This window comes from Aegilops tauschii, chromosome 6 (assembly GCF_002575655.3).
Source record: "Aegilops tauschii subsp. strangulata cultivar AL8/78 chromosome 6, Aet v6.0, whole genome shotgun sequence".
Taxonomy (NCBI): domain Eukaryota; kingdom Viridiplantae; phylum Streptophyta; class Magnoliopsida; order Poales; family Poaceae; genus Aegilops; species Aegilops tauschii.
In genome coordinates, this window is record NC_053040.3 from 485,649,992 (window position 1) to 485,671,716 (window position 21,725).

Here is a 21,725-nt window from a genome sequence, read left to right on the forward strand (position 1 = left end):
TATAAATAGCAACACACTGATGTGCTCATCCAAAATCAGATCAGTCATTTTGTTGTTGTTGATGCAAGCAACAAAACCATAGCAATCATCGGAGGATATGAAAAATCAAATTAACCAACTGGAATCATGCTAGCTGCAGCTATAGCCGGCCAAATACACAAGCACTCAACTTTCTCTTGTGCCATTTCAAAAAAAAAAAAGAACACAAGAACTTCTTTCGGGCACAAATAGCCAACATGCAAAGTCGCTAACCCCACATCACGTCAGATAAATCATGTGTTCAAAACCCAAGTGCAGAGGTCGTTGATGAACTGATCGATCGTTGCAAATCTTCAGCAAAGTTGCAGAGCTGCTCCCGAATGGAGCTCATCATCGCGCCGGAGCTGGCCGCTGGGGACGGACCACTGTGCAGCAGCCCCTACTTTTGCGGCGAGCTCCTCGGCGTGCACCCCGCGCCGGCGGCAACCAGGGACAGGAACGCTGCCGTTTTCTACGTGCATTTTCTTCTTCCAGCAAAGCTGTTGTCAGCAAAGTTTGTATTTCAGTGTCCATGAAAAACAGAGTGTCGTGGCTCTCATAAATACTCCCTCCGTCCGGAAATACTTGTCTTAGATACAACCATTTCTAAGACAAGTATTTCCGAACGGAGGGAGTACAAGATAGAAAAAAAAAAACAGACCATCATTCGAACTGAATATTGACTGTATTCAACATAAGCACGATACTGCACGACCAAAACATAAACGTGCTTATTTTATCTGATTCATTTGTCGAAAATAGCTAAATGAGTCGTTCGAACAAATAGGTAGCCGAGATACATTTCTGCAGAATATGCAGTAGCGCGGACGTAGGGTCTTTCAGATAGAGGTTCATCTTCCACTCAACCTAATGAGCGGAAGTGAATAATAGGAGAAGCCGTAGCCGACGCTGCTGTCATCTTCTCCCTCAACAAACCAAACTCCTCGCTGGTCCGTGGATAACTCGAAGGACGAACCGCCGCCTGAGGAAACTTTTCGAAACACAATGGGCACACCTTCCTGGCGTGCAGGGATACCTCCCTGATGTTCGCCGCAGCTTGAATGACGCGTCTAACGTATCCGATGAAATTGTCATCGGACTGGAAGCCGTAGATAGTTAGCCTTGCCAGATTCTTCTGCTTAAAATGAGGATCAGATGGTTCCCACTTCACATCCGTTTTCTTGGAGACGCTCTTTTGTGACTCGATTCGGCACTTATGGTCCCATACTGTGATGCAAAGCTCCTCTAGGTATGGTGCAGCTTCAAGAAGGAACAGTGTCCAGGAGATATCACATTCTTCGGGAAGATGGTCCAGATTCACAAACCGTAGTTTGGCAAGCACAGGAGCAAGCACTTTTGAGCACTCTGGTTGAATCCAAATCTGGGAGAGATAAAACAAATTAGAAGTAACAATGTGTGCATAAATTGTATCTACTGTCAGATATAAACATTATACAGTTAATGAGAATGGGATAGAGATGATTAGAGTGAGCACCTTTTCACTTCGAAACTCCAGATACAAATCGCTTACAGTGGGGGCATTAGCAAGAAGCTTGCTTAAGTTGAGTGTCTTGCCTGAAAAGTATGGACAAGCAAGACTGAGCTTCGAAAGCTGAGGGACAAAACCAAGAACCAAGGGATTATCATCATACTGCCAATCCCTATAGATCATCCGCTGGAGCTTTGGTAGACAGGCAAGCTCCACTGTTTCAAATTTCCCAAAGATGATAACAAGCTCAACTAGTTGAGCGTGTTCTACATGGAGCACCGAACGGACCCCCTCGTCACACTCGAAGAAAGACAAGAACTCCAACCGCTTGCAATGGCTAAGGATGTTGGATATATCTGATTTACCAAACCTCATATTCCGTAGATGCAGCCGCGTGAGACCAGCAAATGCATCCGGACAATCACGAACAAAATCATTGAATTTCTTAGCATAGAGCAGGCGATGGGCATCAGTGCAATGGCTGAAATCCTTCTGTGTCATGATCTCAAACTCAGCTGCATCCAATTTCTGGGTCACCATGGCGAGGCCAACAGATTTGCCGATGGAGAGACAGCGAGAGGGAACCAAGAAAAATTTGAGCTTCAGCTTGTGAACAGTGATCTGTGGAGACCTCGTACTAAGGATCTTGTCCGTCACTTCAGCCACAACACCATCCATTTCAAACAAATCACGAGGGCTGAGATCAATTACGATCTGCGAGAGCATAGTGGGCAACTTCTGTAGTCGCTTTGAAAGGATGCAGGTTCTTATGGCATCAAGCGTACCCACCTTCTCGAGGATGTTGAGCAGCAAATCATTGGGCAGCTCGCTTAGCCTGTCCTCCTCATTACCAGCTGCTTTCTTCGACTGTATTTTCACCGTCTCGAGGACTTTGACCACAACATCACTTGGCACCTCGCTTAGCCTTTCCTCCCCATAACGAGCTGCTTCCTTCGACTGCGTTAAGGGGACGGATTGGTCATCGGTGATAGATCGATAACTTGAAAGAACAAATAAAGCAAAAAAAAAACGACTTACATCACGGCTGCGGCGGCGACCTCTATTGAACTTCATGGCGATCCGATCTCAAAAGGAACAAAACAGACAACTTGAATCGACAAACAAAACGCCAGCAGTTATTCTTGAAACGATGCTCCTTCGGTGTGCGACAATCGTCGAAAATCAGGCTATAGCCTCCTCCGAACCGGATCCAATCTGGCGGATAATTCGTAAGTCAGACTGATTTACTATTGTTTCACAAGAGGCGGGCATATTAAAATAGGGGTCTGTCTAGGACACATCTAGATGTGATATAATTATGTCACATGTAAGCTGATGTCCACTTTGTTTGTGCTCTATTTTTCTTTGTCCTAGTTTTTATTTATTTCTTGTTGCTGCATTATATGTTTGTGGGAGCTTAGATGTGACATCCTTAAAAAACATCTAGATGTGAATTAGACAAACTGTTAAAATATCACCTTTTTCTAATACAAACCGAAATTGATCCTTTCCTTCTTCGAATCAGATTACATAACGAGATTGCCACATGTGTTTCCTTATTACTTCTTCGAATGAATCCGACCTTTTTTTTGTTTGCTTTCATAATTGCACTAGCTAGCACTTCTTTAGCGACTAATTAAACCTCGGCATCTCTAGCCGATCCCTCGCGCTGGTGCAGTGTTTATGCTTGCCGTGCGTCAATAATAGCATCTCCAATAAGTGCCAGTGCATGCTAGCCGCCGGCGTGTGTGCTTGCCTGCGTCAGTAATTGCCAGTGCGTGCGTGCCGCCGGGTGCCCGGGTCATCGTCAGAGGAGGAGGGCAAGAACGGGAGCGAGCCGGGGAGGTCATACCTGCTTGTGCTCGGGGCGGTGGAGGCTGGGCACGCTTGGAGAGGAACCTCGGGAGCGACGAACGTCACGAACGGCGGCGACGGAAGGGCGCGTCCGCCGTTAGTGCTGGGAGCGAGCCGTCCAGCGTCGGGCGCGGCGAGGACGAAGACGGCGTCAGGCGGTGGCGAGATCGGCTGCGCGGCGCGGCACAAACCCTTAGCGGCGTCCCGGGAATTTGGGGTTCGGGAAACAGAGAAGCCGAGGACCGAGCGGAAACAGGGTCGCAAAACGGGCCGAAATATGCTGCTCGTCTCGGCCTATTTCCTTCTCGGGCCGACCTGGAGTGAGTTTCGGGCTGAGACGAAAAGCTCGCTCGAGCGTCCAGCCCTAGCGCGTCAGCTGGCAACATATTTTGCTCGTTTTTACACATCTTGTTCTTTTAGTCATGAATTTCGAACCTCGAACATTGAGGTTCACAACCTCGCGAAGCATGCATTAACGTTGGGGACCGGCCGTCATGTTTGGTTAGGCCATCCCGGCGATCTTTTGTTCGTCCCTATAAATATTCTGACAGTTGAATAAAAGTTTCGCGAGTTTGTCTCAAAAAAAAAAAAGCTGCCCAAATCCCCTGTTGTCCCCTAAGGCGGCGGCCTAGGGTTCTCCTGTACTCCGGCGATCTCGCCGTGAGTTTTTCTTCCCCGGCGGCCAGCCGGGTTTTCCATCACGCACGAGAGCCCCTCTCCTCTCTTCTCTTCTCGGCTGAATAAGGGGGCAACCTTGTTGCTTTCCCGGCCTTGGTTGGAGACTGGGAGGAGGTGGAGCTCAGGGTTCCCTGCGAAGTCTGGTTTTCTTCAGGGTTTGATCAAAAATCAAGTGTCCATGGCCAACCTAGCAGAAGGCGAGAGGACAACCCAGGGTCTGAACGCCGATGGGGCGAGCGAATTACTGGATCGTTTGACTTTGCAGGATGACGAGTTGGATAACCTCGTCTGGGAAGACGAGATTGATGCTGATGAGATCAAACCCAAGTGGCTCGCCCTTGGGAGGCTATTAACGTTGAAGTCCTTTAGTCAGAGTGCTCCGATCGGTGACATGAGGGCAGCGTGGAACCTAGCGCAATCAGTGGTGTGGCGGCGGATAAACCCGAATCTCTTTTCGATTCAGTTTAATTGTTTGGGAGATTGGGACAAAGCTATGCACAAGGGTCCGTGGGACTTCAAAGGTTATGTGCTTATTCTTGCAGAGTATGATGGTTTCTCTAAACCGGAAAAGGTTAAGCTTGATAGATTGGAGACATGGGCTCAGATCCATAAACTGCCGGATGGGGTTCTAAGAACAAAAGCTTCCTACAGAACCTGGCCAGCCGCATTGGAGATGTTCAAGAGGTGCAAGTTACTTTGCCCAATGGCTTTGTGGGGGAATTTATCAGGGTGAGGGTCAAACTGGATGTGGGAAAGAAGCTGACAAGAGTTGTCCGCTTCACAAAGGCGGGCGAAACTGAATCCTATAGTGTGAAGTTTGAAAAGCTATCCACGTTCTGCTATGCTTGTGGGATGATGGGGCATTGGTATGAGGAGTGTGGGATGGGAGAGCACGACACTTCAAAGTTCGAATGGGGTCCGTTTTTGCAGATGTTCCCGACAAAAGCACCAGGGCCAGTCGGGTTCCCAGCCCATTTTTTCAGCGACCGTGACGCCCCCGATTCAATCGTACACTAATCATACACGCAAATGTGTACGATCAAGATCAGGGACTCACGGTAAGATATCACAACACAACTCTAAGAATAAAATAAGTCATACAAGCATCATAATACAAGCCAGGGGCCTCGAGGGCTCGAATACAAGTGCTCGATCATAGACAAGTCAGCGGAAGCAACAATATCTGAGTACAGACATAAGTTAAACAAGGTGCCATAAGATGGCTAGCACAAACTGGGATACAGATCGAAAGAGGGGCAGGCCTCCTGCCTGGGATCCTCCTAAACTACTCCTGGTCGTCGTCAGCGGGCTGCACGTAGTAGTAGGCACCTCCGGTGTAGTAGGAGTCGTCGTCGACGGTGGCGTCTGGCTCCTGGGCTCCAGCATCTGGTTGCGACAACCAGGTAGAATGGAAAGGGGGAAAAGAGGGAGAAAAGCAACCGTGAGTACTCATCCAAAGTACTCGCGAGCCAGGATCTACACTACATATGCATGGGTATCTGTGTAAGGGGCAATATCGGTGGACTGAACTGCAGAATGCCAGAATAAGAGGGGGATAACTAGTCATGTCAAAGACTACGCTTCTGGCAACCTCCATCTTGCAGCATGTAGAAGAGAGTAGATGGTAAGTTCACCAAGTATCAGCGCATAGCATAATCCTACCCGGCGATCCTCCCCTCATCGCCCTGTGTGAGAGCGATCACCAGGTTATATCTAGCACTTGGAAGGGTGTGTTTTATTAAGTATCCGGTTCTAGTTGTCACAAGGTCAAGGTACAACTCCGGGTCGTCCTTTTACCGAGGGACACGGCTATTCGAATAGATAAACTTCCCTGCAGGGGTGCACCACATAACCCAACATGCTCGATCCCCTTTGGCCGGGCACACTTTCCTGCGTCATGCCCGGCCTCGGAAGATCAACACGTCGCAGCCCCACCTAGGCACAACAGAGAGGTAAGCACGCTGGTCTAAATCCTATGGCGCGGGGGTCTGGGCCCATCGCCCATTGCACACCTGCACGTTGCGAGGGCGGCCGGAAGCAGACCTAGCTCCCTTAATACGAGCGCAGGCTTACGGTCCAATCCGGCGCGCGCCGCTCAGTCGCTGACGTCAAGAAGGCTTCGGCTGATACCATGACGTCGAGTGCCCATAACTGTTCCCGCGTAGTTGGTTAGTGCGTATAGGCCAGTGGCCAGACTCAGATCAAATACCAAGATCTCGTTAAGCGTGTTATTATGAAGTAACCGCGAACGCCGACCAGGGCCAGGCCCACCTCTCTCCTAGGTGGTCTCAACCTGCCCTGTCGCTCCGCCACAAAGTAACAGTCGGGGGCCGTCGGGAACCCAGGCCCACCTCTACCGGGATGGAGCCACCTGCCCCTTCAGCCCCCCATCTCCGAACAGCATCATAAGTAATGTAACAGTATAAAGTATATAGCATATGCCCGTGATCACCTCCCGAAGTGACCACGGCCCAGTAGTATAGCATGGCAGACGGACAAGAGTGTAGGGCCACTGATGGAATACTAGCATCCTATACTAAGCATTTAGGATTGCAGGTAAGGGTAACAACTGTAGCAACAATGACATGCTATGCAGCAGAATAGGATTAACCGAAAGCAGTAACATGCTACACTACTCTAATGCAAGCAGTAGAGAAAAGGAATAGGCGATATCTGGTGATCAAGGGGGGCTTGCCTGATTGCTCTGGCAAGGAGGGGTCGTCAACAACGTAGTCGGTCGGGGCATCAGCAGCGGCGTCAGTCTCGTAGTCTACCGGAGAGAAGAGGGGGAAGAAACAATGAATACAATGCAAACAGATGCATAACGATGCATGACAAGACAATGAGCGTTGCTAGGTGTGCCCTAACGCGGTAGTAGGTGATACCGGCGAAGGGGGAAAACATCCGAGAAAGTATTCCTGGTGTTTTGCGTTCCCGGACAGATGACCCGGAGGGGGAAAGTTGCGTGTTCGATATGTTAGGGATGTGTGACGGACGAACGGGCTGCGTATCCGGATTCGTCTCGTCGTTCTGAGCAACTTTCATGTACAAAGTATTTTCATCCGAGTTACGGATTATTTTATATTAATTTTTAAAGATTTAATTCATTTTTAGAATTAACATAATTAATTTAACCAAAAGCATTTATGACGTCATCATGATGTCAGGGTGATGTCAGCAGTCAACTAGTCAGTTGACCTAGTCAAACTGACGGGTGGGGCCCGTTCGTCATTGACAGAGTTCCACTAAACATGATTAATTAGCTTAACTAGGTTATTAGGTTAACTAAACATAATTAATTAAGTTAATTAATTAACTAATAAGATAATTATTATTTTTTAATTTCTTCTTTTTTAAAACAAACGTTTTGGGGTGCGGGCCCCCTTGTCATAGGCCCCTAGGGGCTTAACGGGGCGGGTTAACGGGCGCGGGCGAGGCTGCCCGTTTGGGCGCCCGCCCAGGCAAGTGGAGGCGCCGGTGCGTCGTAGCCGGCGACGAGGTGCGACGGGCGGCAGGGGGGCGGTGGCGAGCGAGGCCACGGCGCAGGGCAGGCACGCGGTCGGGGCCAGACCGGGCGGCGGCCAGGGGAGGTCGATGGCGGGCGGCGCGTGCAGCATGCGTGCGAGGCAGGCCACAGTGGGGAAGCGGGCGGCAGAGCGAAGCAGGGCAAGGCGGGCAGGCGCCGCGGCGGCGAGCGCGAGCAGGTGCGGTGGTTCGACGGCAGCGGCGGTCGGCTCGACGGGGTGTCGGCGCGGGCGGCGGAGCGCGGCAGGCGCGGCGGCGCAAGCAGCGGCAACAGGCAGCCGTGGGCCGCGTGGAGGTCGCCGGAGCAGGGCAAGCGGGGCGCGGGCGTGGTGAGCGAGCAGGGAGGAGGGGTGCGCGTGCGTGCGGGTGGCCGCGGCGAGCGGAGTGGTAGAGCTCCGGCTGGCCCCGGTGAGGAGCGGCGGGGCGCGGGCTAGGCGCGTGTGGGGCGAGTGCGCGCGAGCGGGACAGCGCGGGCACGCGGTGACCGGGCGAGGAGAGGGGGGCTCACGGGGGTTCGTAGGGCACGGGCAGTGGGGCGCGAGGTGGAGGTCAGAGACGTCGTACGCAGGGGAGGCAGGCCGGCGGGGAGGTCCGGCGAGGTCCGGTGACGGCGTCGGGCGATCCGGGGCGATGGCGTCGTCGGGATCGATCCCCTTCTTCCCGATCCAGATCGGGATCGAGAGGTGGGGGGAGAGACGAGGGAGAGTGGGGGGATCGTGGGGGTGGTTGGGCTAGGGTTTCCCAGGGGTGGGGGGTTAAGTGGGAGGGCGAGGGGCCGGCTGGGCCAAGTGGCAAGCTGGGCCACGGCCCAGCAACAATGGGGCTGTTGTTTCATTTTTTTTTGTGTTTGTTTTCTATTTTTGTTCTTTTCCTTTTTCCTTTTCTTTTCTGTTTTCTCTCATTTCCTAAACATTTCAGTTTTGGAAAAATATATAGGTTGCACCTAATTTAGTAAACTTAATTATGTCACATTCCGATCATTTTAGTTTTGATATTTGAAAGCTTTTAATGTTTGACCTTAATTTGAATTTGAATTCGAGCGAGATTTGAATCATCGTGGAACTACCAATAGTAATCATGATGACGTGGCATCATTAGCAGAGGTTTACTGTAGCTTAACTATCCGGATATCACAGCGACACTGGGAGGTTTGTGGAACAGATGTCACCACAGCGGTACTTCGTATTATCAATGGGACCGAGTCTGCGGAGAGCATCAATGAGACCATTTTGGTGCTAATACCAAAGGTAAAGAACCCCACATTATTGTCTCAGTTCAGGCCTATCTTTTTATGTAATGTGTTATACAAGATTGCCTCCAAGGTCATATCGAATAGATTGAAGCAAGTACTACCGGACATCATCTCAGAGGAACAATCAGCTTTTGTTCAAGGTAGGATGCAGGTTTCTGCATTTTCAGAGGAACAATCAACATTTGCGAGAGCATAGTTGGCAGCTTCTGCATTTTCTTCGAAAGGATGCAGGTTTTTACGGCATCAAGCGTACCCACCCTCTCGAGGATGTTGAGCAGCACGTCATTGGGCAGCTCGCTTAGCCTGTCCTCCCCATTACCAGCTGCTTTCTTCGACTGTGTTTCCACCGTCTCAAGGACTTTGACCAGAACATCACTTGGCAGCTCGCTTAGCCTTTCCTCCCCATAACAAGCTGCGTTCTCCGACTGCGTTAAGGGGACGGATTAGTCATCAGTGATAGATCGATAATTTGTAAAAACAAATAAAGCAAAAAAAGAAACGACTTACATCACGGCTGCGGCGGCGACCTCTATTGAACTTCATGGCGATCCGAACTCAAAAGGAACAAAATAGACAACTTGAATCGTCGAAAGTCAGGCTGAGCGCTTATTATAGCCTCCTCCGAATTGGGTCCAATCTGGCGGACAATTAGTAAGTCAGACTGGTTTACTATCGTTTCACATGAGGCGGGCATATTAAAACAGCACCTTTTTCTAATACAAGACGAAATTGATCCTTTTCTTCTTCGAATCCGGTTACAGAACGAGATAGCCACATGTGTTTCATGATTACTTCTTCGAATGAATCCGACCACGTGCCGCCAGGTGCCAGGGAGGTCATACCTGCTTGTGCTCGGGGCGGCGGACGTTGGGGACGGGGGCGCACTTGAAGAGGAACCACGGGAGTGACGAACGTCACGAACGGCGGCGACGAAAGGGCGCGTCCGCCGTCAGTGTAGGGAGCGAGCCGTCCAGCGTAGGGCGCGGCGAGGACGACGACGGCGTCAGGTGGTGGCGAGAGCGGCGGTGCGGCGCGGCACAAACCCTTAGCGGCGTACGGGGAATTTGGGGCCGGGGACCGAGCGGAAACAGGCCCAAATTTGCTGCTCGGCTAGGCCTTTTTCCTTTCGGGCTGAGCTCAAAAGGACAGTGGTATGCCAACCCAGCCATCGGGTTCAAGTCTGGCTAAAAAAAATCAGGATTCAAGTCCTGCTTGCATTTATCCTGGATTTATTTTAAAATTTCCAACGATATGTATTTAGTGAAAAGAGACATTTCTGTCGACTACGAGGTGCCTACAGTAACTTTATAAAATCTCAAGATGATATGCCGGCTTCAAGATGGGAATGGGCCGGGTCGACCCGCTGGGTCACTGACCCGGCCCAAAAAATCAGGGCCAATGGGTCAAGTGGGTTGGCCTTAGATGATAAACGGGCCAGTGGAGCCGGCACTGTGCTATGATGAGAAACGTATTGTGAAGTTATTTGCGTGTCCATCGACCGAGCTATGTTGGGGTAAAAGTGTGCCGTGGCCCACCCTGCCTAAAGCATTTTTTCTACATATGCATAGTCCAATCTGTGCGCTACCAGCTGAATGCACGAGAGATTTTTTTTAATAAAATGCACGGGAGATTATTCCTATGCTTAGCTTGCCTGAATGCACTAGATATTTACCGTTCGCAGTCTGAATGCCCAGCCTACTGCAGCCCACTCCACCGGAAGACAAGACAGGACCTACACACCTCACATCCAACACTGTATACCTATTCAAAATAACATCGTATTGATTAATGCCTGGTAGTATTGGAGTACTATGGTTCAAAAACCTTTTTTGTCATCCATTAGGCTGGCCTGCCTAGCTATTTATTTGTAAAAACAGAGTTGCAACTATTAATTCGCTGGATTTTGGATTGGCCTCATGTACCCGACGGGCCAGTGAGGCTACAAATTTCTCATGAAATGGGCCAACCCATGGCCTCACATATTGGCCTTGGGGCCACAGGGCCAGGTCCAAGCCAGGTCCTGGTCGGCCCATTCCCATCTTGATGCCGGCTCAATCTCTCGAAGGTGCTCATAGAGGTAAGGTGTGCGTGTGTGCGTTCATAGAAAGCGTTTGCGTTTGTACTATGTTTGAGAAAATAAAGCTTCGAGCCCTAGTGCGTCAGTTGGCACCTATATTTGATCGCAAGAGTCTAATAAACCTAGATTTGATCGCCTAAAAAACCTATATTTGAGTGGTTGTAGCCAGTCTCATGATAATTTCGGCCTTTCTCACTGTGTCGTCCCTTTCCCCTCCCCCGCTCGCACTATAGCCACGCTGGCGCCTCCCAAAGCCACTCGCAGACACTCCAATCCGCAACACAAACCCCGAATCCCCCTAGCCCTCTTTCAATTGACCGTTGTCGCCCCTGATTGCCTCGAATGGCTGGATCCAGCTGTCGGGGGGTCGCCGCCGCCGAGACGACGCATGGGGGCACTACTGGATCAACGTTATAGCCAGAATGGGGCTGTGTACCCGCTCCGAGCACTCACCGGCGCACCAAGCTCTAGATCCAGGCCCGGCCTGCCACCGCCGAGAAAGAAGAAGAAGAAAAAGTACCACATCATGCAACAACGGGCATGAGGGACGTGTGTGTCGGAGATTAAGGACCGCGACAGTGGAAGGAGTACCAGCTACTTCCAGTCGGCGGAGCAGGCGGGTTGTGCCTACAACGTGACGGCGGTATGCCTCTATGTAGCCGAGCAAGGATAAATTTCTCCCTCTGCAGCAGCGTCGTCCCAAAGTTCATCGTCGTCGTTCCCCTAGTGGTTTCCTTCCGCAAGGTACGGGAGAATCAGGAGACCTTCGAGCAAATCAAGGTTGTGCACACCAACGAGGCCTACCACTAGTACGTAACTGAATAGCACTGATTGGCCAATTCATATCATCGCAGTTGCGCGGAATATCACCGATCAACCAATTCATATCATCACAGGCACGCGAGTGGCCTGTTTGTGCCTCGGGGTCAGTGATGAAAGATTTATCATAGATGATGAGTCCCTTTAGTTATTCGGTAATGGGTAGTAGAGAGGTTCTCTGCCTCTTTCCTCAAAGTGTGACCCTGAGTTATAGAACCCTTGAGAAGACGTGCACTATGGGAAGGGTTCCTACCAAGCTCTTGCGAGAGTATTAAATTCCAGTTTTTGGACTGGATTGTTATCACCTCTTTTAATGAAACACTTATAATAAAAACAGGCATGAGTATGAGGACTTAATTCTTACAACCATATGTTTGCAATCAAGATCGCCATAATATTGTGCTCTGGAAGGCATCCGTTAGGATGTGCTTGCAACGAGACAAAGTGGGGGGGGGGGTTCAAATTACGTTTTGACCGGAACGCGCCCTGCATCAAGAGTTAGTTGTCCAACCGTAGGCCCTATCCGTCGTACAGGGTTACCTCAGTTATTAAGATAAATCAAACAAGAACATTGGGCGTTTAATGACTTGACCGCATGTAACACCAAGGATTGGCTTCACGCTACCATACTCAACCAAAGTACTAGCGCGCCATGAAACATCGGCATGATCACCAGCTGAAGTTGAGGCCAAAACTTCTAAAAGAAGGCAACCAAAAGGCCGTCAGAGCCAGGTGCCGGACACGCCATCATGACAACGATCCCCCCCCCCCCCCCCCCCCCCCCCGCCTCTAGCAAGAATGGAAGTGTCAGCCCCCCATTCTCAAGGTCAGATACCTTGGCCGCCACTAGCCAAAAGTCAACCGCCAAGGAAACCCCATCGTGGGGGTCCTCAAAGTGTTCATGTCTGCATTATTTTAGAGATAATTTTTTGTTTCCTTTTTTCTGGTTGTCTGGACTAATTTCAAGTTGGGACCCTACATTAAGGTTTTGAAGATCTACCAATTAGAAAATTATGCAAACCAGATCCATGTTAAACTGTCCTCTTACCATAAATTTGCAACAGTTCATATGAGCACAATTCTAGAAGTGCTCCCTTTCCCCTTATCTGGCCTCTAGTACTTATTTTAGGCACAAGTTCAAGATTGGTGTCCCGCGTGTTACAAGACTCTCGTGTCGCCGCACCACAATATCTCTACTCCTAATGTCTCAGTTGGTAGTCTGCGTTCCGGGTTTTATTTTCGTCCCACCATTTTCGTCCTACCATTTTCGTCCGGTTTTTTTCGCTGGTTTTCTTTCACCCTCTTCCCACCCCACCCATCCACGCACCCACCAAAAAAAACCCCACACCCAGAAAAAAAAAGCTCCATCGATCCCATCTATCGTTGCTGCCGCCGCCGCCGTCCGAGAGGGAGACGCCGCCGCCGCCGCCGAACTCCGGGAAACGCCGCCGCCAAGTCTCCAGGGCAGGGCGGTTTCAATCCCTGCCGCCGAACTCCGGGAGACGCCGTCGCTGCGGCACAGGGTAGATTTCGCGTCTCCACGTGGTCGCACGCACGCCTGCACCTCCACTTCCCCCCTCGATCTCGATCGGATCTTCCTCTCCACAAAAATCGCCACCGCCGGCCTCCTTCGCTCGACTCGGCCATGGTGAAGCTACACCTCCCCCAATTCCTCCCGTCGTCATCGTCATCCTCCGTGTGACCCCGCCAGATTCCACGATTTGGGGGATTCCCTATGAGGAGCCGGCGCGTCGTCCTCATCGCAGGCGGTGGCGGGTGTTGGCATGTGCGCGTACGGAGGAGCTCCACCTCACCCACTTCAGCTTCCTCCCGTCGTCATCATCGTCCTCCGCGCGACCACGCCAGCTTCCATGGTTTGGGGGAGCCTTCCCTATGAGGATCCAGCGTGTCGTCCTCGTCGCACCCTAATTAGGTTCCTGGTGTGTCCGCACCGCCGCACCCTAATTTGATTTCGACTGGAGTCTAGGACGTCAGCGCCACCAGGTACGTACATCTGGCTGTTCATCTTTCTTCCTCCGAACGAGCAGCGACCTATGCGTTTCTGATTCTAGATTTGTCCAACGATTTGCCTGATTGTTTCTCCTCTCTAATCTCTATAGTTTACCAATCAGGTCGTTAGCACTGCCGTCCAGGTGATAATAAACGCCGTTCACCACAAGAAGAGGTGAGAGGCAGATTCCAGATAAGGTATGCCCTAGCAGGTTTTATGAACCAGAGGCGAGAGGCAGATTCTTGATGATGATTTTTAACTGGATCTTATATTATCATAGCTTTGTGCTAATTTCCAAAAATAATTGTCCTTTTCAATTTTAGTACTGTCATGCCATCTCGAAAGTATGCATTGAGAAGAAATTGTTGGATGAGATAGATAGTTACTATCATTACTGATTTACTAATTTGCATCTCGGATGATTTTATTATTTGATATGCTTAATGATTTTAGATGCCCTTATTTTTTGGCCTCTAAATTTATGTCTACATAGATTGATTATTATTTAGACCTTTATACTTAAGGCCCTGGATTTTTGTTTCGCCCTGGGCCCCTAAAATCCGAGGACCGGACCTGCCGGCAGCACTTGATTCTATTTTAGCTGCAACCAAGTATCTACTTTAAAGTTATATAGATCAGATTTTGTCAATAAAGCTGAATTTCCTGATCCTATAATCCTTGTTCTTTCAAGCCAAACATGTCATTTTCTTTAAGTTTGCATGACTGTATTTTTTATTTGTCATTTTCTAAAGTTTTATGAACACTTCTGTTTTTCTGTCGAGCACTAATAGAGAGAAAACTGTTTTCTTATTTTTAACAAGGAGCAAACTGCGTGGCAAGATCAATAATGAATGGTTCAAGTCATGTGTTACAAGTTACAATGAGCAGGTGGTACTCAAGTCCGTTGATGATAAGGATATTATTCGAACATTTACTGCAATGAGGTCTCGGAAAGGGCATTTGCCTCGTGATTGTCTTTAGTGTGCTGTCGGTATTCGGTATGTTCCATCTGACCATCTATATTCTTGCAAGCTTTTGATTTGTAATATATTCAAATAATTTGTATTTAAAAATTATGGGTTAGTAGATCCGTTTTAATTTGCATTTCTATTCTTGCAAGTATTCGGTATTTGCATTCTTTTGTCCACGCTTTAATTCCTAGATCCCGTTTGTTTCGGCAGCATTGTTACTTTGTTGTTTCTTCTGCTACAAGGCCCATGGTTATAGTAAACCTTCTTCTTTTAAGCATCCTATCAAACCTACTTAAACAAACGTGTGCCTTTTTGCCCACATCTTCATGCTATTCATCTGCATGTTGCCTTGCATATATATATATATATGGTCAAAAAGCATACGGTTTCACCACAACAGGTAACACACAGGCCATGTGTCCTCTGCTTATGGATCTGTACTTGTGTTTCGTATATGCTAACCATACTTTCTGTTGCTCTCGCCAAACTCTCGTGTTAACTGTTGAGTGATGGGATCAGTTCATGACCTAACTAAAACCTCTGATCCAACACCTCATCACACTTTTGGTCAGACATGCATATTAGGCCAACGGCACATTTTAGTGAATGAAAACTATGAGCTGAGAATAAATAGGCGCTCTGTTTGGTTCAGATATTTTCATACATAATTTGATGTACTTCTCATGGATATCTTCTTACACGTGAGCTTATTTTGAAGATGATAATAAGTTTCTGCCTTAGAGTTAATGCATAGTATATGACCGTCAATCTCCAGTTCGAGGAAGATTTTGGAGCAGCAACATACAAGCAGAGCTAAGATTGGTCCAGCCACTTCATTTATTTTCTGAAAAGGAATTGATGAATGAGAGTATATTTTGAGAGATCCATCTATATGGTACGTTCAATGCTGATTTGATAATTTTGCGCATGTCTCGTGCAGGCATGCCAGCGCCTTCGTCGACCTCCACTCGCCAATCTGTAACGCCTATGCCCGTGGTGGCGGGTCACACTCTGATGCAGCCGTGCACGCCGCCGCTACCAGACGACACCCCCATCGAGTAATACACCCCAGTCGAGATTTTCTATATCATCTCTGCCAAGGCGCAGTTATCGGAAGAGATTCAGGTAAGATTATCCTTGTTTTCTACATCAAATTTTGCATGTTCATCTATCTAATCTTTAATACTACATTTCTTAGCTAATGTCCTCCTTGCCTGTACCATGTTCATATGATTAACAAAGGCTTGGCCATCTTAATATAGTAGCCCGTGAGGTGGATATATATACTACTCCCTCCATTCCTAAATATAAGTCTTTTTACAGATTCCAATATGGACTACTGAATGAATCTACACTCTAAAGAATGTCTATATGCATCCGTATGTAGTCCATATTGAAACTTCTAAATGGACTTATATTTAGAAACAGAGGGAGTACTTCAGTTTGCATGAGAGAATAATCACTTATATGTGTGCCTTGATATTATAGTAGGATTGCTTGGATTATTTCTGTAGTACTTTGTCCAAAAATGTTGTTCTAATCCCTAGCTCACTTGAACCTGGGTGAACAGTAAAATAATTAAAAAATCTGATTTTTTTTTTAGTGTGAAACATTGACAAATGTTTTCATAGCGAATAGAAATTTTTCACCAGATGACATTCGTGGAAAATATGTCCAAAAAATAGTTGCAAATTTATCACCAGATAACATTGTGGAAAATAGTTGCGTCCGTACAGTGTGTTCTTCGTCGAATTTGTGTTTGATTTTTTCACTATATATTACTTCTTGCTTGCGCGAGGGTGGTGTAGATTTGTTATTTTTTGCCCCGAAAAGAAGGTAGCCGGATTAGTAGTCTAATTGAGTAGATGCTGGTGAGGGAGGGTTACTTGATTTTTATTGAGTACATTATGCTCTGCTTTGTGACGAGGTTTGAAATTTGATGGTTCTGATGTGTAATAGAGGGGGCAAAAGTGTTATCCATTTCATTGTTTCTGTGCATGTTTACGTTGACCATCGGTGGCGGGAGGCGGCATTGCTGGCGGCCGAAGGGGTGCTTGTGGAAGCAGGTGGAATAGTCGGCAGCTGTGGGGATTCGTTATTCTCCGAGGTTGGCGGGCTCGACGCCAGGCTCGATGGGGCTGCGGGATTGTCAAGCAGGTAAAGTTCGTCAACTCGTCCAGTTTGATGCTTTTCAACTGCTGGATAATGGTTTCATGCCATGCGTCGTCTCCATGTATTTACTAAAACATTTACTATGCTCTTCTATTTGGAGAAAGAAGCATGGTGCAGCCTACCAAGCTGGGGAGAGCCATATAATGCCCATCTTGGAATTAGCTGTTCGACTGAGATGTGCTGGACAAATATTGCCAGTTCCTTTGAGTATGCTTGACTTGTATAATGTGATTTTCATTTTTTAGAGTGAATTACATAATATATAGATGTGCATTATTTTGGCTTCAGTAACTGATTTTCTCATGTTTAGAAACATGCGAGGTTGGGGGGGGGGGGGGGGGGGGGGTCTTCTAGCATTCCAATCTGCACTGCTTTTGCTTTGTTTCATCGACAGACATCATGCAATTGAAATAGTTTGATTCAGGACACCAAGCGTTTGGGAAAGTGGCATGGTGCTGGTCCTTGAAATTGATGTTCTTAGTGATTTATGATGGAGTTTTATCTGAATTTAACATCGCTGCCCTCAACATCAATTTTGTTGACTCATAGGCGGGTGATTGCTCAACGATGACTGGAGACGATCTTCGGTATTACAACTGCTTTATACCAATGGGTTATTTGCATCTCAAGTTAAATTAGTCACTGTTGATCAACAATGAGATGTGGCCATTGTTTGATGGATCATTGATGATACGGATGTGCAATGAAACAATGATATACCCACTGTATTGGACCCGAACACCTTCCTGAAAATTGTTCTGAAGGGTGAGACACTGAACCACCACACAATTTCAGAACTATATCTTTATATTATATCTCTTATTTTCCCCTTATTTGAATTTTATAATCCTTACTTTTCAATACATATCTAAATAGACTTGATGTTTTTGACTAATGGGTTGCAGGGTTAGCACAAGGAAACTATTGTTATGACTTGCGAGGTCTGCTGGAGGTGACCGGATCCGGATGACTTGAGCAAAGCTGTGAAAATTCACGTATACCGTTTACCAAACTCAATTTGTTTGGTCTAGATGCATGACTTTTAGAATAAATTTAGATTGTATGTTTACTCATTGTCGTGATCTTTGTACATCTGTAACTACACCCTACAACCTGAGCCACTTGACGACCTGCAATTAGATGTTACAAAATATAGATGCAATATGTTAATTCTAAGGTGGCATCAAATTCCTAATAATTCATACCTGAAATAAAATTGTGATTTATTCACTATCTTACTATCATATCCGCGTCGAGCACAACCGAACGCCTCTATTTCCGGTGAGGCCAACTATCCAGAATCCTCCCACCATCTTAAATCCATTGATGTTTTTCTGTTAAAGGCTTTGCTCTATGTAGATACTGAAATTAGCAACGCCAAACTTTTATTTTGGAAATATCACTTTTTTGTGAGAACTGGAAATATCACTTTAGAGTACTTTGGTCTGTAAGTGTGTTGCGCTGCTGTATTTTAAAGACGCGGTTTGTATTGGAAAAGATTACATTAAAGATGGTGTCGATCCTGACGACGGGCTGCCTTGCAGGGCAAGGGATGGGGGTACAAGGCATGGGTCTGCGGCGCCACACCTTGGTGTTGCCTGCCGGTGGCCAGCGAGCTGTGGCGGTGCTTCTCTGTTGCATGGCGAGGGACTGGGGTGCAAGGCGTGCATCTGCAGTGCCACTCCTGGGGCATGCCTCTCCTGCGACATTGCCGGCATACACAACATACCTTACTACACGGGGATTTCCTCTCTGAACTAAATATTATGTCAGAACTGAATATTACGTCCGAAGACTGAAACATCCATAAAGCTTATTGAGACTATTCATTGATGGTGTTTCTCTACTACACGAGGAAGGTAATTGTCGTTTATGTGCTTCTTTTCCTATTTCAATGCACCATTGTGTTATTTTGGTTGAAAAATTAAAGTTTCTACATATTTTCATGGTTTATGTATAGTAGCTGAGATCCGTTGTTTTATTCCTACATATTGAGGAAATTCTGGTGAAGCTAAAGTTGGTGTTGTTTCTCTTTTTTTTCTGCGATTTAGTACTGTTGACATAGTTGCTAAAATTTATAATTTCAAAAGATCAGTGTAGTGGTGCAGGCTAACAAAATCGTATTGTCTACAAGCCTGAGGTACACAAACATAACAACTGATGAAAGAAGAACATATTTGTACCTTGTTGCCCGCTGACTATAAACAGAAGAACATTGAAACACTCGTTATTGCATTATATATTTTAGTTGCAATAGTATTTGACTTTGCATGAAGAAATATGTTGAGTGTTTCTTCGTTCAGTTTCATGTGCCAATTAGGCATGGACGACGACGGCCATGATCCCATCATGGCAAGCTCACGGGAGGGAGACACACGTCTCATCCAGTGTAATAGCACGCTCCAAAAAATCCCTAACCCTCCATGGAGCCATTGCCAGGGTGATGAGATCAACACCACCCACCACCACCACCGAGCTGTAGACGGCGTGTCATGGTGCTCCCTAGCTCTTCCCGCCTCTTAAGAGACCACATGGCGTTCTGGCAGTTCTGGTGCAGTTTTTGGCCAAGGCTGGAAGCCAAGAACACTTCTTAATTTTGATCATGGACGTGACATTGTGGTCGGTGTTGTGTGGTGCAGTTCAGAGTTTTCTTGCCTGGCGTATAACAATGCATGTTCAATGGGGTAGCCTCTTCTCAGGCACGAGTATCCGAGGCAGACCACGACATCTATTTAGAATAGCTACAACAAAATTGTGACAGAGATGGTTAGTGGGAGAAGGAACTTGAGACCACAGTCAATTCTGCTGTAGGGACTGTGTGTAGAAGATAGTAGTAGCAAACATAGAAGTCACTTTGGAAAAAAAGTGTGCATATATTGTTGTACTAGAGATCCATTCCTATATTTAACTGATATGCATGGTTGAATTGTAGTATGTGTGATACGTGAGAATAATGTAATATGAAGCGAAATGTGGTGGACAGGGCTTCACATTGTTGTTTTTCAGCAGAATATGATGTTCGTCTCTTTTTCATATGAACTACAATATGGTCAATGGTAGCTTGCTGAATAGGTTAGGCTAGACCCAAGACATAATTTCACAGCGAGAATTTGACATGTTTAATTTTTTATGGAAAGAATATTTGCTGCTAATAATTAATGATACAAGTTCTGATTTGTTAGTGCAACATTATCTTCCATGTATATAGATTGAACAAAATATAAGCTGAAGTGGAATGTCAAGCCTTAATTTATACTAAAGAATGATATAGGTTTTCTCTATGTGTAGAATAGGATTTTTTTTCCCTTGGAGAATCTACTAGCTGGAGTGGTCAATGTCGATATCCTTGTGAAAGTTCGCATGATCTTAGCATGAACCAACTCACAATGCTATCTCGAGCAGTGCTTTATTCACTTAAGTATCTTTTTTTAAGGAAAATACTAGGTTAAAAGCCTATTGCAAAAAAATTAGACGCGAAGTTTATAAGGGTTACATGTATGCAATTTACATGGGTCTATCTAATGTTAGAGTTTCATGCCTCTAATTATTTGTATTTATGTATTCTAGCTATGGATACCAGTAGCATTAATTCTTTTAAAGTACTGCATCTATAAAATTTACTATTTAGATACTGTATATGAAAATATCAAGTAATTGTAAATGCCATTTATGATCACAAACAATCTTGCTGTATGATTGTTTCCATGGCCTTCAAAGAAGAGGTATCCTAGAAGTTGAGTGCAGTTGGAGGGGCCTCGGTCCTTTTGAGCTAAGAACAGTTGATGGGGCCTGTCCAATCTATGAATAGTAGATGGGAAAGTGTTGAAATATTTTGTGTTTCCATGGTTTCTAAATGGTAGGAGGTATGTGTAGTAACCTGTACGGTTTCAAGTGCCTAATTTCATGTGTAAAAGTTTGCTAGGGAATTCTGGTTGTAGAATCTTGGAATAAGGAAACAAATCCTACATGTGTCGTATTTAAATAATGAGTGAAGTGCACTAAAGGTCCTCGAACTATTTCAGGGGTGTCATGTAGGTCCTCAAACTATGAAAATCGTATTCCAGGTCCTCGAAGTGCAGTAAGTGTGTCATTCAGGTCCAAGATCTCCCTGACCCCCTCTAACTGGTCAGCTGACGCCGTTAACCATGAACACTGAACAGTAAACCATGAACAGTAATAATAGCGTTCCAGTTCCAACATCATTTCTATTCATGGTTTACTGTTCAGTGCTCACGGTTAACGGCGCCAGATGGCCCGTTAGAGGGGGAGATTTTGGACCTGAATGATTCACTTACATCACTTCAAGGACCTGGATGACGATTTTCATAGTTCGAGCTTCGAGGACCTACGTGACACCCCTGAAATAGTTCGAGGACATACATTGCACTTCACTCTAAAATAATGGATAATAACAGACATGCTATCATGAGATGATTAATCTTAAGCATAAAAGGGCCTTAAAGAATGATATAGGTTTTGCTCTATGTGTAGAATAGGATTTTTTTCCTTGGAGAATCTACTAGCTGGAGTGGTCAATGTCGGTATCCTTGTGAAAGTTCGCATGATCTTAGCATGAACCAACTCACAATGTTATCTCGAGCAGTGCTTTATTCATTAAGTATCATTTTTAGGAAAATACTAGGTAAAAAGCCTATTGCAAAAACATTAGACGCGAAGTTTATAAGGGTTATATGTATGCAATTTACACGGGCCTATCTAATGTTAGAGTTCCATGCCTCTAATTATTTGTATTTATGTATTCTAGCTATGGATACCAGTAGCCTTAGTTCTTTTAAAGTACTGCATCTATAAACTTTACTATTTAGATATTGTATATGAAAATATCAAGTAATTATAAA

The 21,725-nt window shown here is 46.5% G+C and overlaps 1 protein-coding gene and 1 long non-coding RNA gene across 7 annotated transcripts; one reads left to right on the forward strand and one right to left on the reverse strand.

Annotated features, from left to right (window-relative positions):
• Positions 1–666: 666 nt before the first annotated feature.
• LOC109732068 (uncharacterized) lies at positions 667–9,595 on the reverse strand. 4 transcript variants are annotated; one of them, XM_073502634.1, is made up of 4 exons: positions 9,416–9,595; positions 2,546–2,663; positions 1,514–2,464; positions 667–1,399 (listed from the first exon to the last, which is right to left on the reverse strand). In XM_073502634.1, the coding sequence occupies exons 2-4, from the start codon at positions 2,579–2,581 to the stop codon at positions 881–883; spliced, it is 1,506 nt and encodes a 501-aa protein (XP_073358735.1). In that variant the 5' UTR covers positions 2,582–2,663; positions 9,416–9,595; the 3' UTR covers positions 667–880. The 4 variants fall into 4 exon arrangements, with proteins under 4 accessions (XP_073358735.1, XP_020146850.1, XP_073358734.1 ...); XM_020291261.4 differs by lacking the exon at positions 9,416–9,595 and adding an exon at positions 3,360–3,582 and having other exon boundaries at positions 2,546–2,722; XM_073502633.1 differs by lacking the exon at positions 9,416–9,595 and adding an exon at positions 2,986–3,066 and having other exon boundaries at positions 2,546–2,793.
• Positions 9,596–13,051: 3,456 nt separating this feature from the next.
• LOC109732084 (uncharacterized) lies at positions 13,052–19,897 on the forward strand. Of its 3 annotated transcripts, none has more exons than XR_012188270.1 (9): positions 13,052–13,716; positions 13,833–13,920; positions 14,545–14,721; positions 15,635–15,819; positions 16,721–16,851; positions 17,416–17,631; positions 17,772–17,861; positions 18,411–18,725; positions 19,170–19,897. It is a non-coding gene; the product is annotated as an uncharacterized lncRNA (long non-coding RNA). The 3 variants fall into 3 exon arrangements; XR_006665736.2 differs by having other exon boundaries at positions 13,845–13,920; XR_012188269.1 differs by lacking the exons at positions 13,052–13,716; positions 13,833–13,920; positions 14,545–14,721; positions 15,635–15,819 and having other exon boundaries at positions 15,839–16,851.
• The last annotated feature ends 1,828 nt before the right edge of the window (positions 19,898–21,725 follow it).

What these genes read in the sequence shown, in the direction of transcription:
- LOC109732068 (XM_073502632.1), bottom strand. Translation starts at nt 2,581, where the DNA reads ATGAAGTTCAATAGAGGTCGCCGCCGCAGCCGTGATGTAAGTCGTTTT. An exon ending in TGGAGTTTCGAAGTGAAAAG is followed by an intron (nt 1,400 to 1,513) that starts GTGCTCACTCTA and finishes TATCTCTCCCAG; the next exon opens with ATTTGGATTCAACCAGAGTG.